This window comes from Borostomias antarcticus, assembly GCF_949987555.1.
Source record: "Borostomias antarcticus genome assembly, chromosome: 18".
NCBI lineage: Eukaryota > Metazoa > Chordata > Actinopteri > Stomiiformes > Stomiidae > Borostomias > Borostomias antarcticus.
The window spans coordinates 9,902,969-9,924,910 of NC_140251.1; the positions used below are offsets into that span (position 1 = coordinate 9,902,969).

A 21,942-nucleotide genomic window follows, 5' to 3' on the forward strand; every position below is an offset into this window, starting at 1 on the left:
ATAGATGTCGATGAAGATGTCTTTCCAGATCTGGCAACAGTCAGGGAAATGTGTTTTGTAATCTATACAGGGAGCTATGGTAAGTAGCCTAGGGATGCCACGGTTCTCGGTATAATATTGTATGGAACGGTTCAATGCGCACTTGTGAATTGCGGATTTTCCATGCGTTTCTTACTGCCGAATTGGAGAAAGCCTCTCCCCGCGAGTAAATAATCACACGGGATTTCCTCCCGCAGAAGATTGGTTGCAGTTGTAGCAACGAGCGGTCGACAACTTTGGTGCTGTCATTCCCTCCACTGCGTGTGTGCAGGCAGACGGAGCAGGAGAGAGAGATGTCTCTTCCTGATAATTAGGAATAGCGAAAATGCTGAGACGAATATCTTAATCTTATTGCAAGTTAGAAACGGGGTTGGATAGATAAAAAGTGCGAGACAACATTTATATAACCTACATAGAAAATCAATTTTCTTAATTTCTCCAATAGGTCTACTCTTAGTTTTGACCGGGCGCAGCCAGCCTCATGCGTTGAGGCACGTTTTGCAAATCGACTACTATACCAGTAGTCAAGGCTGAGGCACTTTTATATTTTAAAGTGTTTATCATTTATTTATTTTTTAACATTGGATGTGTTTTTTATAGGCCTATCTTTATTTATATTCTTTTATATTATACAGTACACCAGGCATATTATGGAATGTGTCTGAATGGAAAAGTTCCATAAGTAATAAGCAAAATAAATAAAGACTTTTTGAAATGGTAGCTTTTTTTTTCTCCTTACACAAAAAACGCATACCGAAAACTAACCGAAACCGTGACCCAAATACCAAGGTACCGTGGCATCCCTAATGGTAAGCATGACTTAGAAGTGTAGGTGATAGTAGAGTAGCTATGAATGGCCAAGGAAAGAGCTAAGAACGGCAAAGGAATAGAAAATGATGTAACTGAGTGTAGCAAGAGAGGGAGTATTCTTTTATTGGCTGGTGTCTATGTTGGGCAGCAGCAGTTTTGCATATTAACAAGATATACATGATAATGTATGTTTCAGCTCCCTCGCAGTCGCCGATGCCATCTTCCATGTACCTGCCTGTGCCAGAGTACTCTAACCTGGATGGAATATTGACATTAACACCTTGTGGTAAGCATGGTATATGTAGACTAGTAAAACCTCACTTATCCAAACCCTTTATGAATGGAGGAATACAGAAATATGTTGGAAATATAGGCTTGTTTGATCAAGTCCTATGCATTGCTTTTGAATTCCCCATTGTATTTTGCATGTTTTAGATCTCCCACTGGAGCTGCCCCAGTCATCCCTAAAGCGGACTGTCTCCCCAAGTCTGACAGACACATTGTCACTCACCCCTTCCAGCAGCATTGACAGCAATGTTACTGATGACCTAGGATCAGAGAGGGCAAACCTGGATTCCACCAATGCAAAAAATGCAAGTATATCTTGTTTACTTTATCTATGGTACTCTGCCATGGCTTACTGTTAAGAGTTTTCACATTGCCTGATTTCATTAACAATTACTGTATCTTAATTGTCATTCTATACTGTATTATGCCTGTGTTTTAGATGGTGGAGCAAATTCTAATCAACAAACCAGCAGGTTTGAGTGTCCTCAAAGAGTACGCAGATACAGGGACTCTGAAGGATTCCACCAGACGACTAATGGTGAACATCATAGTTGCTCACATGACTGAAAAGGAAGGGTGAGCATACTTTATTATTTTCATGAATACTGTAGTCATGAATATCCTGTTTGAGGAAAAAATTCTCATAACAAACGTATCTGTTACAGAAGAGCTATAAGAAAGGCCACAAAGGAGCTCCATGCCCTTGGAATTGTAACATTGTTTCCTGCTTTGAAAGATCCATACTCTGAAATCCATACTCTGAAAAGGGTTATGTAAGTTTGAGATCTTGAGATCTAGATAAGCTTGTAGGCCTAGCTATCATGATGATCAAGCTGTACAGTACCAGCTTATGTACAATACCAAGTCCCATCCTTACAATTTATAATTATCGTTATCGATAGCCTGGCCGGAGGCATTATGGATTCGTGTTGTCCGTACTTCTATTTCTAGTTCCCTTCTTGTTCTTCTCCTACAGGAACATTTCTATGACAGCCAGAGCAACAAGAGCTTTTTTGAATGGCGTGTTAAGACTGTTCAACGTAAATCCAATCCCAAGACTGCGGTACCCAGGTTAGAGGACAAGGGAGGTCCTACGTCTAAAAGAAATATCAGCCATCTAGCCAACCAGCGAGAGGGAGACGATTACATGGAGGCCATTTCGCTTCTCAACCACACCACTGATCGAGAGTTGGTTCTCCAGAAGATGAGGGAGACATTTGAGTATCGTCAACAAATGATCCATGACCCACAGCAGTCTTCAAATCTGTTCAAACTGTTCCCTCGATTCCTGGACACCAAAGGCCTGGTAAGAAGCTAGAGGTTGACCATTTGAATGCTTTCTCCCCAGGTTTTGTATGCTGATTAGACACTAAATGGCTACATTTGTTGTCCTATACTTTTGATTAGATCCTGCAAGATTTCTCAATGCTCTTCGGTGTAGAGACTGCATCAAGATTTCTGGAGAAATGGAACACCAGCTTCAAAGAGAAAGTTATACAGGAGGCGAAGACGCTGAGTAAAACACCTCTACTCAAAACGCTGCTGAAATCTGCACTCAATGAAAACACAGGCACTGATGATGATGATGAGCCAGGTAGTGTTTTAACAATGTTTCCTACATGTGTGCACATGGAATGTCTAATGTTGTTGTTTACTCTGTTGTTGTTTACTCATGCATTTCACATCCAAACATCTCTAGTGCAAGCCACAGGGAATTTTGTTTTTGATATCACACTATTGAGTCTACCTAGTTTAAAATATGACTGTTGTGTTCACTGTACAGAATTAGACACAGCAGAGAAATTATTAATGTGATGTCTGATGTTTGCAGAGTGGGACAGCGACTTGGCTTCCTTGCTTCTCTTGCTGCATCTTCTGAACCCCCAGCCAGCTGGAAGGAAGCGACCGAAGAAGATCAGTGTCCGTGAGGCTGTGGATCACCTGGTGATATTTCACAAGGTCTGTCTAAAATGACATTACACCTAAGATGCCAACACACTGTTTGAAAGTAAGATATCCATATGAAGTTGTATTGACAACTAGTATATCTTTCATTGTGCTTCAGTCATGCAGAAGCCTTGATGATTATCTCAAGAACATCGAAGGAAACTCCCAGCCGTACCTCCTGGCCTCAGGAACAACCAAAGCGGAGATCCAAAGCTTCTACATCATCACTGAAAGAAACCTCATTCCCTGTCAGGCGAGCACATCCCTAGGTGCATTTGATGAGCTTTTTAAGTGCCACTTTGTATTTGGTATGCATTACGACAATGCACTTTCAAGCTTGTATACATTTGTGCAGACCACGGTGTATAATATTGACATAGGTAGCACTGAAACCCCAAAGGTCAGGGAACTGAGGGCCAAACTGCTAAACAAAGCATAGAACACTGACAACAGATGTCTAGTAGTCGAACATATGTACAACTGTTTTATTTGTAAGTCCCAATTTGATACAAGTTTGCTGTTGATTAGACACTTAAAATTGAACCATGGTATGTATCCAGGGAAGAATTTGAGACTGAAATGTGGTCAAGTTGGATGTAACTTAGAGTTCTGTACTTATTCTGGTTTTAGGAAACATCTTAATAAGATACATGAAACCACTGAAGGTAATAATGCTCCACATGATATTCACCCGCCTGACATTGTCCTAGAGGGGCCAACAACCTCAGATCAGTGCCTTAATGATGTAGAAGGGCCTGTAGATTCAGATCAGTGCCATAGTGATGATTTTAGTACAGCTCAAAGACAAGAAATGTGTGCCTCCATTGTAGCTAATCTTTTGGCAAGCGGTGTACCAAATAATGTGGTTAGTTCTACAGTTGAACATTTAGAGGAATATGTGAATGATTTACAATCCAATCTTAAGGACCAGGTTTTGAGTTTAATACCACCTATCTCCAGATCACCTTTTGAGGACTTGTTTAGAAACCTAGACAATCCCTTCAGCAATTTTAAGTCTGAGAGTAAATGGAAGAAGTATTTTGATGAAAAATGGGGTGTAGTACAACCTGTTGAGCTCCGCCTGGGAGAAAGGTTTGACACCAGGAGAAATAGACATTCCGGAACCTATGAGCAAGTCCCAGTCAGTGATAAATTCATTTATGTTCCTATATTGAAAACCTTGAAATTCATGTTTAAGAATGCTGACATATGTGAGTTAATGCAGACCAATGCTCAGAGTGACAAATATGATGATTTTTGTGATGGAAGCTACTTTAAAAGCCATCCTTTATTTTCCAATCGCAAGTTTGCTTTACAAGTCCAGCTGTACTACGATGATTTTGAGTCTGCTAATCCTCTGGGATCGAAGCATGGTATACATAAAGTTGGCTGTCTGTATTTCATCCTTAGGAACCTTCCCCCTAGAGTGAATTCTAGTTTGATGAATATTCATTTAATATCTTTGTTTCACTCATCTGATGCTAAGAAGTATGGGATTGACACAATACTAAAACCTTTAGTCAATGATCTAAAAATACTAGAAACTACTGGAATAGAAGTTCCTTTTTCAGAATTGCCTATATTTGGTACACTCGCTCAAATTACTGGTGACAATTTGGGAATGCATGGGATTCTTGGCTTCATGGAGTCATTTAGCGCCACCTACTTCTGTAGACTGTGTTTAATAGACAAGACATCAGCTCAGTCTGTGTTTTCAGAGGATGATGTATGTTTAAGGTCACAACAGTCAAATGCACAGCATTGTGCTAACTTAGTAGATGATCCTACATTGATGTCATCATTTGGTATCAAGCGAAACAGTATACTGAATTCATTGTCCTTTTTTAATGTATCAGGGAATTATGCTGTAGATTTCATGCATGATATATTGGAAGGTGTGGCTCAGTATGAAATCAAACTCCTCTTTGAATATTTGACTAAGAACTTCATCTCAAAAGAAAGCTTGCTCAGTAGAATATATGCCTTTAACTACGGCTATTTGGAGAAGAAGAATAGACCAACCAATCTAAATCTGGACCAGGCAGGAAATGGGATAGGTTTGAATGCAACTCAGACGTTATGTTTAATCACAAACATTCCATTGATAGTTGGTGACATTGTCCCTGATGATGACCAACATTGGCATTTATTACTGTTGTTACTGAACATAATCAATATTGTGTTCTCCCCTTCAGTCACAAAAGGTATGACTGTTTATTTAAAGCACCTTATTATGGAGCACCATCGCTTATTCAAAGAGTTGTATCCGTCTAAGAGCTTGATACCTAAACATCATTTTATGATCCATTATCCCAGGTGCATACGGAAGATTGGTCCTTTGCTCCATGTATGGACAATGAGATTCGAGGCGAAACACAAATTTTTCAAAGGTTGTGTAAAGAATTATAAGAATGTAACTGTATCACTTGCAAAAAAACTCAGTTTGCAGTAGCCTATCATTGGGAATGCTTGACTTTGAAGTCATTTGAGTGTGGTCCAATCAAGATGTCTTTACTTAGATTCCTTGACTTTTCTGAAGACATTTCCGAAAAGCTTCAGATTGAACCTCTGGCCAGAGTCAGTCACACCAACTGGGTGAAATGTTCTGGAGTAGAATACCGTACTGGCCTCTATGTTTGCACGGATATTGATGAGAATATGCCTGTGTTCTGCAAAATAACCTCTATTGTTCTGCATAGTGGGCAGGTTTTCTTTGTTTTAGTTGAAAACGAAACTTGTTTCCATGACCACTTTCATGCATTCCAAATCTGTGAAAAAAGACCCAGGAAAGTACTTGTTTTAGAGAAGGAGAAAGTAAGATATTTTAAACCATTTGATGTCCAAATGTCATATGGATGTGACTCATTGATTTATATTGTGATGGAGGGCTGTCTCCTTTAGGCCTACATTTTTTTTATGGCCGTACTGTACAGGCACTTTATAATTTTTTAAGTAGGCTATTTTTTGTTTATGCTTGATGGCAGTGGCATGATTAAAATGTGTCTTGGAACTTATGTAATCTGTGTTTATTGATTATTAACAGGTAAACAAGTATTCTATTTACAAGTTTGAAGTAGCCCTTTTACACCATTAGTGTTCATTATACAGTAGCCTATAACATTTTGCATTTTAACACCCTAAAGTGTTAAAAGTCAACACAATCAAAGTGTTCATATTGTGATATATATAACACCCTAAAGTGTTAAAAGTCAACACAATTTAAGTGTTCATATTGTGATATATATAACACCCTAAAGTGTTAAAAGTCGACACAATCAAAGTGTTCATATTGTGATATAAACAATTTTACAAGTGTTACGTTTTAACACTCAGAAGTGTTCACCACCAACACTCTAAAAGTGTTAATGTCTTAACACTCCAAAAAGTGTTAATTTAACTCAGATTTTGAGTCTACTCGATGGACCTATATGTACACTTAAATTGAGTTGATTTTAACTCCCACAGAGTTAAATTCACTATTGAGAATTTGCTGTGTGTGTGTGTGTGTGTGTGTGTATGCGTGTTTGTGAATATGCGTGTGTCTGTGCTTGTATGTGTGTTTGTGAATATGCGTGTGTATGTGTGTGTGATGTATATAGATGTTTATTTAAGTGTCTTGCACCATGTATGGTGCCCAGCGCAAATGGGCTTACAAGACACTGGATAACAATAATAAACTAGGATGGCCAGATGCCTGATCATAATATACATTTTCCCATAATTTACATTTCACAAACATTTACACAAGATAAACACACCCACATTCCCTGACAAAATGACGTATTTTGTTGGATACAGTGTGTGTGCGTGTGCATTTGTGTGGGTGTGTGTTAGTGCATACGTGTGTGTGTGTGCGTGTGTGTTTGTGTGTGTTTGTGCATGTGTGTGTTTGTGCATGTGTGTGTTTGTGCATGTGTGTGAGTGTGTGGTACAGACCCGGCTCCACAGAGAGCTCGTTTGAGCGATAGTTTTCCATGTGCGACACACCTGGGCACACTTCAGCAGGTCTGCCACATGTAAACACTGAAAGACCTGCACCATAACAAGCACACAGTTAATATGACAGCCAGTAGCGGGGTTTTGCTTTTCACCACCAAGTGATCCAAGGTTTCAACCTTTGTTCCGCTTCTGATTTTTCCACATCTATATTTATACTTTGATTTAGATTCAGCTCCTTTAAAACAGAGCAGACTAAATCGCCCACCAACCGAGCTGTCTGCTGTGAGACTAGCGCTCTCTCCAAACATAGGCATGCTGGAGGAAGATTTGTCGGGTGAAGTGTTTGATAAAAACAGCAGAATAATAATAGCTGCCAAGAAACAAGCCTCCTTTGCAGATCACTGTAAACTAGCTTAGACATGTCGGCTGGTAACAGACAGGCCTAAGGAGATAGTTCACAGCTCTGTGTGTTTAGAATAAAAGCCTAAAAGAATATAAACTACAGTGAAGACTGAACTTGAAACTGGTCACGTGAGGTCTGCTCGAGCAATGGATTGATCCGTACACAACAACTCTGGGGAAACTGCATGGAGAGGAGCATCCAATCACACTGCCCTCAGGGAGAGCTGTTCCATAAACACGTGCATTACCATGGCAACACATAATAGACCATAAAGTCTGTGACTGATTGTAATCAAGCCCCCTCAGAGGGACAGGGTATATGAAGTTAAACACAAACAGCTGGAAGTTGTAGCGAGCGGCAAATCTGTCTGGGTTAAAGGACAGATGTGAGAGAGAAAAGGAGATAGACAGGCAGAAATAGGCTGAAAGGTCAAGGTGAGATACAGTAGAGAGAGAGAGAGAGAGAGGAGAGCAAGAGAAAGAAAGGGGGAGCAGAGAGACAGAGTGAGGGTGAGACAGAGAGAGAGAGGGAAAGTGTAATGGAACATTCTGTGTTATCAGACTTGATTATTTGAATTAATTTGACATACTAGACCTTGGTCAGATCTCTTTAACAGTGTCTGCTGTTTAGGCCACAGAACTGGCCTCTCATACCTTGGCTAGAGAAAGAATGCTATGTACTTTGTAATCTTGTGTTTTTGTAGAAGTAACCGCCTCTGCTCTCGCCCCAGCCTTACCAGTCTCTCTGTCGTCAAAACAGGATTCCAGCTGGACTCGGGGGTGGGAAGCGAGGGCTGGGAAGTAACTCAGACACCAAGGGTTCTCCCTTTGACTGTATAAATGTTGACTGTAACCACAGATTTGGGCCGCCATTTCTCATATTGCAGACTGCTGTGTGCATGAAGCAACTAAGGTTTGACATCCCCTTCTCAAGACGGGTTATTGGGGCTGTTTGTATGTTATTGTGCTGTTTGTACTGTATGTATTCTGTATGGCTGCTGTGCTGCTTGCATGTAATAAACTTTGTTAAACTTAGAATGTTGGCATTCACTCTCTCCTGAACATTACTCTGTGACAGAAATGTCCACAACAAAAGAGCGACAGAGTGAGAGCGGGAGAGAGAGCGAGGGAGGGGGGGAGTTGTTTACCCTAAGTGAGAGCTTGCAGGGCAGCATGGACAGTCCATCCTTCCCCTCTCCCATTGGAGTCTCTGACTGGCTACCCAGCTCCACCACACCCTTATCCAGCCTCTGAGAACATAGTTCGCATAGTTAAACACACACACACACACACACACACACACAATTACACACACACCTATCATACCTCAAAATACTCCTTTGTCCTCTTTGAGTCCTGCACGACATAATGCCATGCGGCTATGACGATCTTGCAGTGGATGGCGTTGCACACTCGCTGGATTTTCCTCATGGCGTCTGGGTGGAAAAGAATAAACCTAGAGTACGTTTCCTGAGTCCAAAATCTACAGATACTGTATACTGTATTGATTACCTGTTACTCCTGAACTGAAATCCTAGAAATGTGACATTCAGAATACAAAATAACGTTTCAATCCCATACAGATATCGTTTTACTAAACAGTTTAACTCAGTTAGTTAGCCCAAATGAGAAGAACAGAGATACAGAACCGGAGCAGAGCTTCTCAGAAGAGAAAGGAGACCAAGGATCATATTTCTGGTAAACAGAGTTTTGTAAACATGGGGTCAGAATTGGACAAATTTCCACATTCACATTATCGACCTAAATTTAAATGTGCTTTATACATCCCTACCATAGTTCTCAAACAACACTTGTTAGCTCGCTAGTCACTGACATTAGATAGTTACCCACAGTAGCTAGTTACCTGTAGTAGCTAGCTACCTGGCTAATCACCAACAGTAGCTAGTTACCTAGCTAGTTACCTACCATTCTGCCTGCTCCTGCGGATATGCACCCACTCCACCCACTTGGTGAGAGCAACCCTCAGGCCCCTCTGTGCATAGTGCTGCTCTGCCATCTCCATCTTGATCCTTAGCTCTATGGCCTCCCTCCTCTGGTTCAAGATGAACCTATTCCATGCCCTGTCCGCACCCACAAATACAGCCCATGATTAATTCAGTGAGCACACAGGCACGCAAGTAGGCAAGCAGACAGACAGACAGACAGACAGGTAGGCAGGCAGACAGACAGGCAGGATGAAAACTGCTGCTCAGCTGCTTTTCAGATAGCAGTGAACACACAAGGCCCAGAGCAGCTGGTGATACTCAATACTGATACCTGATATCTGCCAGCCAGCGTGAGGTAAGTGTAGGAGGTGAAAGGGCATCTGCCATCTAGAATCACCAGAGAGAAGCCCCGGAACTGCCCTGGACTTTCATTCATGTGTGTCACGTTTCTCTTCCTACCTACCTACCTGAGCGCTCGGAGGCTACATGTGTAAATACTTCTCAGTCCCAGGTCAGCCCTTAAGATACTTCCTCCTATGCATTCCTCCAGATCAGAGGGATCTGGCAGGTGATCATCAGGTGCTGTCTTCTCCTACCTGACTATCCGGTTGGGTGATTGTTATGTCGCTTTATTTGTTAATCCACGGATCTCTTCGATTGCCAGTAGGCAAACACATGCAAAACATTGCTTTTATTAACAATCACACATTTACGATATGGTGATTATGATGTTCACTTCTTGCCAAGAAATGTAGGTCCATTATCTACAAACTTTACAAGCACGTGATCAAGCATGATTTGGGGATTTGTGCAATTCTTAGGCAATTTCCGCCCCAGGATTAATAAAGTACCCACCCCCCCACACAGACACTGACCTACCCACCTACCTGCCTACCTACCTACCTTAACCGGAAGCTCACAGAAAGCTTCCAAGAGTCAAGCTTCTATCCCTGCCTATAATGAAGGCCGGAGCGATGACCAGTAGCACTGGACAACGACGGCACAGGTTTCACATATCACCAGGTGTTCACAATCACCCAGTCAGAGAGAGTGAGAACCAATTAAAGAAGAGCCCAGCATGCTCCCAGGTAAGACAGACAGAGGCACTCTCACAGTGAACAGGCTTCTGGGTAAGGAGTTTCACAAAGGAACAGGCTACTGGTGCTGTACGTGGGCTCTGTGTTGAAACTCATCATCGCCATGGCTCTTGAGCTCCCTTTTAAGTATGTTCCACAGCTTTAGTGACTTCTCTTTGTTGGCATCAGTTTGTTGTCTTGTTTCTAACTGTCTGATATTTTGTTGTCTTCTTTCTAATTGTCTGATGTTTTGCAGGGTCTCCTGGGTTTGCCTTCTATTATTTGGAGGCTCGGCTTGTTTTCCTACCCAGAAAGGTCCGTGTTTTAGACTGGGCTCTGTTGTTGGTTATATTGATTGACATGTCATGGCTTTGAAGGGATGGTTCACTCTTGTTTTAGTCATTATTTTACCCTTACTGTAACATCACTGTGGTAGATTCCCCCAGGCAGGAGGAAATCAAGTACAGTTGAGGTATTTAGTCTAGAGTGAACTGCCTCTTCTATTACATGAATGCCTTGTATAAGGCATCAAGGTGTCTCTGCTCCCTGTTCTCTGTTAGGCTACCATGTAAAGAGTGGATATCCATTAGGAAGTCCAGAGCCCGGCAGCTATGAAGGTCATCCTGCCTCTAATCAAGCTGCTTCCGACTACGTCTACTCCAGAGGTTCCCCAGGTTCAGCTCCTGCACCCCAGCTCTCAGGCTATGAGACACCGGTCATCAGTCCCCGGAGGTCTGGTTCTCTCCAGAGAAGGCCTGCCCCTCCGGCCCCGAATACTGGGCCGTTCCTGTCTAGCCCTGCTGAGAACAGGCCTGTGAACAGCAGCTCTGGCTTCCCCGGGGGTGGAACCATCCCAGCGACGTACGCGGCAGGTGGAACCATACAGAAGACAAAATACCCCGACCTCCCTGCTGATCCTGATGCTCAGGCACGCTACAGCCCCTTCATGGAGAGGCCGTCACAGAACAGTGATGAGAATGGTGTCAGTTTCCCAACCATGAGGGATTTTGTCAAATTTGTGAATTCCATGAAGACCTCCTTCCTCAGGCCAGGTAGTGATGTTTTCCAAACGGTCTGGGACGTCATGGAGAAGCACAATGAATTGGAGCCCAGCAGTGAGTCCCAAACTAGCTATACCTCTGGTGAGCAACGGCCTTCCCAACCAATAAGTTCAGGCCAGGATCAGGATAGGTCCATCAGTACTGGCTCTGTAAAGAATGAATGGGTCCCTATCAGCCAACATACACAGATGTCTGTTCCTCCCTCAGCTCACACCCACGGTCTGGTCTCTCCTGGGGGGGATGATGGTCAGGGCTCCGGTCCTGCTCCTTGGCCTGACAACTCTATCGTCATACCGGCTGCAATGGAGGAACCCATTTCTAGTAGCTTTAAAAAGCATCTTTCAGGAGTTTATTCCTCTGGAGGATATGATGATGATGCCACTGGCAGTTTTTATAAGCCTAATTCTCAAGCTACACAAATGTCTCAAAGTCGCTATGTTTCTGCTGAGCAAAGGCCCTCTCCTCCTCCTAGCTCCTCCACTGGACAAGGTCAAGGTGGCTCTTATAGAAACACTATCTATGCGAGTTCTCCCAGGGTCAGGGCTGCTCACCCCCTGACCCTGTCTTCACTGGCCAAAGGACAAAGGTCAGGGGAAACCTCCACGCTGGGGACTCCAGACCCTATAATCCAAAATGTACAGTGGCCTGTCAAAAGCTATGCATCCCATGTCCAGAGACCTCCCAATACCTTATCCACAGCCCAGAGTGAAGGTCTACCTCATGGTAGAGGCTATGTGAGCTCCCTGAGAGTCAGCCCTTCCGCCAGCTCGAATGAAGGCTCCCAGCCGAAGAAAACACTTTCCATCTTTTCAAAGCAGCAGGTGAAAAACCCCACTAAACTAGAGTCAACCGATGTGGTCAGCAAACCCAGCAGCTATGGAACTGGTTTTCCCTCTGGTTATTTTGATGCCAAGAGTGAAACGGTTCCAAATGTACACCAGCCTGTCCAAGCACCACAAAACAGCTTTGTCTCCCATGTCCAGAGACATGGTGGCTGTGTTCCCTTAGTGAGTTCCCCTAGTGTCAGCCCACCTAGTTTCCATACCCCATCTCCCCAGTCCAAGGGTCAGAAGAATCCATTGCCCCCCCAGCAGAGGAATCCAGCTGTCCACCAGGAGTCCACAGTGATCAACTACAATCCCAGAGTCCAGCTGGCTGTATCCAGCAGTCCTGATTCCACCCATAGTGCAGGTGTACCTCAGAGTAGAGGCTATGTAAGTTCCCAGATAAGCCCTCTTACAGAGCCCTATGTGTTCCCTCTACTACGGCCCAGTAATGTTGTTCAGTCCAGAAATGGCTATGAGCGAGTCAAGGTGTTCTTCTCTCGAGCTCACTACAACCCTGCTAAACCTCTCTCGGACTCCTGACTCCAAGGTAGACATGCTCCTAGCCAACCACAATACTCCCAAGACTACCAGAGCCTCATGGTGTGAAGGATCAGAGGTAATGTAGTCATAACTGCTGGTCCATTCTACTGATCCATTCTATAAACTGGAGTTGGTATTTGAATGTCTGCAGGCCTACTGAAAATCCTCTCATTATTTTAAGTTAACTCTCTTGCAGTGACTGGTGATTGGTAATCTACTGTACTTCCACTTCATGGATGGTCTCCTGTACTTCCACTTCATGGATGGTAAGTCTTTTTAATGTGAAATGTTAGACAAACCTTTCTTGGCATGTCTCGACTAATGGAACATTGTCTTTTTCTTTAACTAGGTTTTTGTTCCATGTCTCGTGGCCTGAGTGTGGCCCCTACTTACCTGGAAAACGTTATTCAAAACTATTCATGAATAAAGGATTTAAACTAAATCTATTATTTTGTCTACTGTCATCTCACTAGCTGAAAGAGGTTTATTTGGAAAAAGTATGTTTGCCTTTCTCCTTAGGTGTGCTTCTGAGCCAAAAAGGTGGTTATGGTGACACAAAAGCACTTACCTGAAGCACATATTGATCAAACTTTTCCTGTAACAGGAGTAGGCCTTCTCAAACAGATGGGAAAGAAACTGCATAAAGTAGAAGAAAGGGAGGGAGAAGCAGCAGGTACTGATTAACCTATCACATCACAACCAGCAGAAACGGGTTGAATTCAGGCCAATTATAACTGGAATTGTGTTTAGGCAACCAGGGGACCATACTCACCAGGGTGTCATCATGGTTCCCAAAGATGTTATGCACCAGGCTCCCTGCCAGAGATGCCATGGCAATGTGCTCTGCATCATCAATGAATGTGTGCCTGGGAATATGAAAGTATTACACGCTGGTCACAATAACCTTTGGTTTACCATCATTATGGTGATATTGTGCACTTGTAGTGATAGTGCTTAATAGTTTACAATATTAATAATTATTCATTTTATTTATAAATCACTTTTCATTGTGAAACAATCTCAAAGTGCTGAAACAATCACAAAGTAATTAAGAAAACAGAGACATTCATTAATATATAAAATATATAAACATAGCATACAAAAAACTTTTCTAAATATGTAGGTCTTTGGTAGAGTGAGCTCACATTCTTACAAATCAGTCTGGATACTCTCCATAGAGATCAGTTTGTGCCAGATCAGAAAACGATCTCGCCAATCAGCGTTGGTTCTGAGGACTGAAATACAGTACAAACAAGTACGCTGGGCGGGTTTAGGTGTGATGACAGCGAGGAGCGGTTGATGTTAGCACTTGATAGACAATGATAGACAGATGGTTCATCCAATCACCTGCCAAGTATTTTTGAAAGTGCCTGCCCTTTTCCAAACAGTTTCCAGTGCGTCAGGTTAGGTCTTTAGACCAGTCCTAAAAGAACCCAGAGTTTTCCTCAGAATTGTGTTCTCTCTATCCACAAGATGTTTTGATCCAGCACCCAGCCTAATACTGTAGGTACAGTGGAATGTCTTTTTTTTTTTTTTTCTTCCACACTCTCAACAGGATCCTGGCAGCACTGTTCTGAATGTACTGGAGCTTTTGAAGGTTATTTCCAGGGATCCCAATGAACAGTGGATTGCAGTAATCCAGCCTTGAGGACACAAGCTTCTCAGCATCAGACAAGATTATGATGGGACTGAGTTTGACTATGTTTTTAAGGTGGTAGAATGATGTCTTACAGAAATGTTTGATGTGGTTGTCAAAAGCCAGGAGGGATCAAACTTGACACTGATGTTGGTAATTGAGGAGGAGAAAGTGATGATTTGGCCTGCAATTGTGAGGTGCATCATGGGAGAGTGCTGGACCATGTTTAGTTAAAGGAAGTTTTGTTTTATCCATGCCCTTGTCTCCTTAAGGCAGGTGTTGAGCCGTAAACAGACAACAGAGGGACGTGGGGCATAGCAATGGAATGATATTTCATATGATATGACCGAGGGGGATGAATATAGAGATCTGACAGGACTCACAAGGAGGAGCAGAACCAGTTCAGCGCTTGTTCAGAGAGGATGGATTGGTTGATTATATCAAACGCTGCACTCTATTAAACATGCATGCTACTATTAAACATGCATGTTACAATTAAATTAGTGTTATTGGATGGATAGGTTTCCCACTAGATTCCAGGGAAAGCTTCCATTGCCTGGGGAAAGTAAGGAAAGTAGTCCCCCTAGTGAGCAACTGATAGAACTTAATGTGGAACATGTTCTGAATGTGTAGCCTTCCCTACCAGTTAATATCAATGTCCTGGTGCTCCTGTAAGGCCATTATCTTCCTTTCAAGAAAATGCAGTGGGCTCTCAGGACATGACACGCACACACCTGTCAGCAAGGCCTGTTGATGAAACAAAAACATTTACAACGACGCATTACTATCCAAGTATTTGAAGAACGCCTGTCCATTTATTTATTATGGTTATTAGCTAAACTAGCTAGTGCTAGCATACATTGGCCACTAGCTACCAGCACTAACGTTATACGACATCCTACCTGAACCACTGGATTATTATGAGAAATATTTCAATAGCCATTTGAAGCTTCACCTGAAAAGTCTGGGGCAACGAGTGCTTCAGAATATATTCCCTCAGTGCGGGGTCAGCATTTTGTAAAGATGCCATGTCAAAGAGTAGTGGTGCTGCTGGTGGAGATGTAAAAGAGCTAACGTGAGTGTAGCTCATGGATCTATTAGCTAAGTAACACTGCTGGACCTGAGCAGTTTACTGTTACCAGGCAACCACATTTCCATGTTGGGCGACTAGCAGCCAGTGGAATCATGTAATGGTGTAGAATGGATGGTATGGGATTAGCTTATTGTAAATGTATTTATCTTTGTTTGTCAAGAATGGTATGGAAATGGTTTGTTCAACTGAGTGTCACCTTGAAGTGCAATGCAAACGTGTGTCACGCCACCCCGTGGAAACATGTGATCGGCCAGCATTGGGCGGAAGTACAGCGCAGCAGGGTGCACCGTGCACCAATATACTCATGCACTGAACCGTAGAAAGGGAAATCTTTTCATGGTTCTAATTACTATTCCAGCATGGGTGATGGCAGTGTCATTCCCAAGCTTAGTAACATGAAGACGTTGCTGGGGATAGTCGCCGGGGCTGGAGCCTCGTACGGCATCTATAAACTTATCAGTGGAGGAAGCTTCTACAAGACAAACAAGAAAAGTGCCTCCAGCGAAAGTCGTGGCCTCAAGAATAACCAACCTGGAGGAATAGTTCTACAGCCCGGTAGCCTTTTAGCCAAGGTGTCTGGGTTAGATGTCGTTCGTGTCCATGGGGTCGAAAATCGGACGGTGGACCTGTCGTCAAGTAAGACCCAGCTAGCATGACACCTACTGTAGCCAAGCTAATAGCTAGCAACGACTCCACCACTGTCATTTCGTCTAGGTTAGCTAACATGAGCAAACTAGCGTCCTTCTGATCCCCGTTGAAGATAAATTAGGTAGATACACCAAGTTTCAAAATCTGATATGGTGTATTGGGGGTATGATTATCAGAAACAGTCGGCTAGGTAACTAGCTCAGTAAGCTAGCCATACAGGCAGCGAGCTACAATGACCAGTTACCTTGACCAACACTGCAGTTGATGCAGCATTGCATCAGATCGAAAAATAACTACAGTACTGTAGCCAGCTAGAAGACAGTAGCATGGTTTACTGTGTTCACAAATACCAAATACCAGCACTGTATGGAGGGCTACTCAAATAGTTTGACTCTCGCATCATGGCTTGCTCCTCCACAGGTGACATCATCTCAAAGTCCCCAGGAAATCTGGAGCCTAAGCACCTGAAGATGCTACTGTCTCTCCTACAGAGCACCAGCAACCCGTCCGAAAGAGCTCAGATCCTGCTCACCTTAGGGAACACTGCTGCCTTCACCACCAACCAGGTTAGCCTTGACTCCCCTGCTGGCTGACAGGCTTGTCATTGTGTCTTAATTCTTAATAGACCTTACAGGATGATTACTGAGGCTACATGACAGTTAGTGGCTGAGAATTCAAAATTTGTGCTGAACAATAATTGTCCTTGCACTGTAGCTAGTACTGTTACAGCATCAGGCTAACTTATGTTCCCATACACCACCTGTCTCCTCCAGGGTCTGATCCGAGATTTTGGGGGCCTTCAAGTCATTGCTGGCTTCTTGTCCGACCCTGAGCCAGAGGTCAGAGTTCAGACTCTGAACGCCATGAACAACCTAAGCATGAACATCAGGAACCAGGAGATACTCATGGTACTGCTACTGTAGAAGACCCATCAGCAGTTTGCATAATGATGATAGTATGATTATAAGCAACACCGCATACTCCTATGGGATCACATGCAGTCATTTCAGATAGAGGTTAATATGTTTGATTATGATGTTTGATGACTCCTTGATGACAGCGCCGTTTGTATTCATTCTGCCAGAGTTACATACCACAAGTCCTAGAGCTGATCGAGATGTCCCCAGTGAACTCTGACCTCCAGCTTGCTGCCCTGAGGCTGCTGACCAACCTGTCAGTGACAGATGAGCACCAACACCTGCTGAAGGGGGCTATCACCCTCCTCCTCTCTCTGCTGGTCGTCAGCAATGAAGCACTACAGGCAGGCTTTTCCATTTTAACATGCTATGTTTTGTATTTTATGTCAGTTAGCCAAGGATAAGATTGCTTTGGATGTCAGATGAAAATTAAAGTTAAAATAATATTCCCATGCTTTGCCTCCAGATTCAAGTTTTGAGAGTTCTGGTGAACGTATCCTCCAATCCTGATATGATGGATGACATTGTTCAAGCCCAGGTAAGAGAATCCATTCAACCCCATACAGTACTGTCCTTAAGCCTTGGTCGGTATGTGTTAGGAAAGCTCAGATATTTGTATCATTCGGCAGGTTTAGAGTCATTAAATTTACCATAAGATAAATTAGCTTAGTAGATATTATTAGTCTACTAGTCCCTCCCCCTGGTCCTAGTATAGTTTCCCATTCAAACATAGTTTAGATACGCCACTCCCAGCTCCATTGTCCATTTGTATTGGTTTGTTATTTTCATTCTTTTCATTGTTTGATTGTTTGTTGTGTATAGCCAGACGTCATATTCTGCCGTCGCTGCAGTATATCATTGTGGAACATGTGCTATGGCTCTCCTTGTCGGATTCCAGATGTACTCTCTATCAGTCAGAGGTACTCATATACAACGTTGCATACCTAGCTAAGTCGCTAACAGTTCATCATCATCATCATCATCGGGTCGTCCACAGACGGGCCTCCCGTCTCTGTCTCCAGTTATCCCGGTCCTCCACACACCTGGCCATCTCATCGGTGGTCTCCACTTCCGCATCCATCTTGATTATGTCCACAAATGTTTTGGCGTCCTTGCGACTTGCGTCCGCGCCTCACAGACTAAACTAGGAAAGTACAGACTTTGCAGTACACCCAGCCGATGTTGGACCCAGTGGATGGGAGGCAATCATTTTTGGAATGTCTCTCAGGGATTTGCATTAGTATTGAATAGGATTCCATTGTGTATTGTTTATTATTTGTTGTTCATTAAAGTGTATTGTTATTGTGTTCCCCCAGCCCAGTAGTTAGTTATTGTCCACAGTTAACTGTTGTGTCATAGAGGGCAGCCAGGTGTTGGTGGCCAGCGACTTTATGCCGGGCTCACACTACAGGATTTTTGGGCCGATTTATCCCGACAATCGAAGGAGAAATCTGGTACGTTGGTCGGTACCGATGTTGGGCCCAGATGATGTTGTAATGTGAGGGGTTTACAGATCCAATCTTATACCTCACGATCGTCTCGCAGACCCATCGCGCCAGCCCCGATAATATCAAACATGTTTGATATTTAAGATTATTACGTCACTACTTTACAAGTGAAATGGAGAGGCCAGTGGTTCGTTGCTCCCGTGGGCACGATAAGATCCTGTAGTGTGTGATGAGCCGCTATTTTCAAATCTTGTCGTGTGTGCATATTTGAGGTTCACAAGAAGAACATCTGTTAAGATTCTCCTTATATCTGTGATGCAACCCGATTTCGAATTCGGTTAGGATTTTAAATATCCTGTAGTGTGAGCCCGGCATTAGTCAAATTTAGTTTAGTTTAAAGGTTAGTGAGCCAGTTAGTTAGTTAGTTAGTTAATATAGGATTTAGATATGGGTAATTAGTTTAAATATGATTTAGGTTATATAGGATTTTACAGCCCCATAATTTGTAGCCCCCTTTACAGTATGTTTACTCTCTCCATCTGGTTCACACCTCCTCCCTGGCCTCTGTCCTCCAGGCACCTGCCTCCGTGGTGTTGCTGTTTGATGGGAGGACCAGCCCTGCTGTACTCCTGCGACTGCTCACCTTCGCCGGGAACCTGAAGGCTTGGAGACCCTCCGCCCTGGTGGCCGAGGACCTGAGGAGCAGGCAGGACTGCCTGTACCGGGTCCTGCTGGACGAGTCCTCCCAGCTCCACAGCAGGCTGGTCCAGCTGCTCTCCCACCCCGATGGGGAGCTCCGGGCCCAGGCGGCCCGTACTCTCACATAGACCTCCCTCTGGCTCCAGCCCCCTCCCCCCACCAGGCTCCATTATGTCTCCAGCCTTCAGCTTTCATTCAGCTGCAGTCTGTCCCCCAAAACTCTCTATACAGCCAAACCTCAGAGATTTGACCGGGCCTTTCTGTGTGTCGTCAGCCTCTACCGAACAACCAGCCTCCATCCACACACCCCCATGTCCACCTCCATCCCTCCTACCAAACAGACCTCTTTCTGCTTCTCTCAGCCCATAGTGATCATCCAGGGGGGAGGATGAGGAGAGGACGAGCCCTGCAGGAGTACTCAGACCCAGCCCACCCCTCCTTCACCCTCTCACCCATCCTTCCCTCAGGGCCTTCGGTGAAAGAGACAGCGCTCCTCCAAATCGCACATTTCCACAGTGTCCTTCCAAGAGAACATTGGCGTCCGCTTTCTCCAGGTGAAACGCCGACCCCCGAACTCACTGCCAAAACCGTTTAAAGCATAAATAATGTGTTAGTATGTCCTCCCAACACCTTACCAGACCACCCATCCCTGTGCATGGGGATGCATTCAGATGGACAGAGCAGTGGCCAGATGCACACGGGGGCTACTTGATGCACACACTTGCATGCCTTGGTGATGGCAGCGCTGAGATGTACATCTCCGGTCCTCACAGGCTGCCCGGTCACCCACGTCCCTGCCGAGTCAGTAATTGATTTAGACGTGGAATGTTCAGTATGTCCACATTTAGCTGGAATACTTTTGATGACTTGAACTGGTTGTTTTAATGACGATTGAGAAGGTGACTGCACACCAGGCCCCAGTGTCAGGAGGCATGGCTCGGGAGAGACACGAGGAAGCAGTCTAGACGACCGGAGCTGTGGACGTCCAGCGCCTGTCGCTCACCGTAGATCGTTTACAGAGGCGGAGCCGTCAGCCTCCCGTTTGCATGACTATTAAATCATCTTTGACATCTGAATGGGATTTTTTAAAGCATCGATCTCCGGACATGAGCCAGGCGGGATGATGAAAGGTCTGTACAAATGCTGCACAATTTGATGTATGGAAAGTCACCTTCTCGGACCCTAACCCAGCTGAACTGGAGCACAGGCTGATGTTTATGTTGATGTTTTTTCTTTGACTCAAACAAAAGCATCCCTGGTTTAAAGCGTATTTACTCATAGACTACCCCAGTTGTAAAGATATTTATTTTCATGGAATTCTTTGTAATGGTTTTGCCCTATCAATTTACAGATTGGGGATTACTCTTTATGTTTGTCTGCTTTGGATGTTTGAATAAATAGATAATGATTTATTATTTTAAATGTGTCGAACTGTTTCTCAGGCTGGGCCCACTCCTACCACAGCTCAGGATTACTGCCCTGCCTCAACAAGCCTGCCCTGCCTCAACAAACCTGACCTGCCTCCCACCACACCTGACCTGCATCGACACACCTGTCCTGTCTCAACACACCTGCCCTGTCTCAACACACTGGACATGTCTCCCAATACACCTGACCTGCATCAACACACCTGCCCTGTCTCAACACACCTGACCTGTCTCAACACACCTGACCTGCCTCAACACACCTGCCCTCTGCCCCAGTTCTCCACACTTTTCTCTGAAGTGCACTTGTCCACTCTATTAAAGTCAATGAGGAGTGTGCAGTTCTTTTCACAAATTAACGTTTTAATGAATCATTGCTGAAATACAGTAACTGCAACGTTCCAACTCAATCCCATATGTCACATGTATGCCTACTATTCACCTTGGTTCCTTCCTGTCATCGGCAGGCATGAAGAGTAGGCTACAACTGTGGCTACTGTCACCACCCTGACCACTCAATCTCCTCCTCACCATGAACAATAAACTAGCATTCAATGTGTGTTTATGATACAGTTTTGGTAATGATAGGCCATTCAATAGGCAAGGCAAATTTATTTGTATAGCACATTTCAGCAAGGCAATTCAAAGTGCTTTACATGAGACATTAAAAGCATCAAGACAGTGAAGACAAGAAGTGCCAGGAACACATTATAAAAGGTAATATAAAACGAAATGCAAAAAAACCCCATTATGAATGGGCATTTAAAACAAAGCAGGAAAAAAAATACAAGAATACAAATTACAGTGCAGTGTACGAATGACTAATTATTTGAATTAATAAAAAGCAGTGGCAAAAAGAAAAGTCTTCAGTCTTGATTTAAAAGAACTAAGAGTTGGAGCAGACCTGCAGTTTTCTGGATGTTTGTTCCAGATATGTGGAGCATAAAAACGGAATGCAATAGCCAGCCTAAGCCTGGGTTTATCGGAATCATCTCTCCATGATGTTCTCATCTCTCTCTCCCCCTCCCCTTTTGGAACAATGGGTAGACTACTGACGCGAGAGAAGCTGGGCTTCAAAACACGGAGGAGCGCTGCCTGAATCACTGCTTGAATTAGCCTAGAGGACTGAGGAGCTCAGTCATCGCATCAAAACAGTTGTTGTTCGTGTGAAGAAGAAGAAGAACGCGGCCATTGAATTTATT

At 43.8% G+C, this 21,942-nt stretch overlaps 2 protein-coding genes across 2 annotated transcripts in view; one reads left to right on the plus strand and one right to left on the minus strand.

Moving 5' to 3' along the window:
• The window catches only part of fbxl13 (F-box and leucine-rich repeat protein 13), a gene marked incomplete at both ends in the record, with an annotated part of 30,482 nt that extends 14,941 nt beyond the window's left edge, over positions 1-15,541 (minus strand). The window contains 7 exons of the mRNA XM_084452745.1: positions 7,021-7,116; positions 8,752-8,861; positions 9,352-9,506; positions 13,444-13,511; positions 13,648-13,741; positions 15,155-15,258; positions 15,467-15,541. Coding sequence (XP_084308871.1) covers positions 7,021-7,116; positions 8,752-8,861; positions 9,352-9,506; positions 13,444-13,511; positions 13,648-13,741; positions 15,155-15,258; positions 15,467-15,541 — 702 coding nt within the window. The remainder of the gene's footprint in view (positions 1-7,020; positions 7,117-8,751; positions 8,862-9,351; positions 9,507-13,443; positions 13,512-13,647; positions 13,742-15,154; positions 15,259-15,466) is intronic.
• Positions 15,542-15,963: 422 nt separating this feature from the next.
• armc10 (armadillo repeat containing 10) lies at positions 15,964-20,787 on the plus strand (the record flags this gene model as incomplete). Its single annotated transcript, XM_084452613.1, has 6 exons — positions 15,964-16,240; positions 16,673-16,818; positions 17,026-17,160; positions 17,337-17,513; positions 17,636-17,707; positions 19,193-20,787. The coding sequence occupies 6 exons, from the start codon at positions 15,964-15,966 to the stop codon at positions 19,442-19,444; spliced, it is 1,059 nt and encodes a 352-aa protein (XP_084308739.1). The 3' UTR covers positions 19,445-20,787.
• Between the last annotated feature and the right edge of the window lie 1,155 nt (positions 20,788-21,942).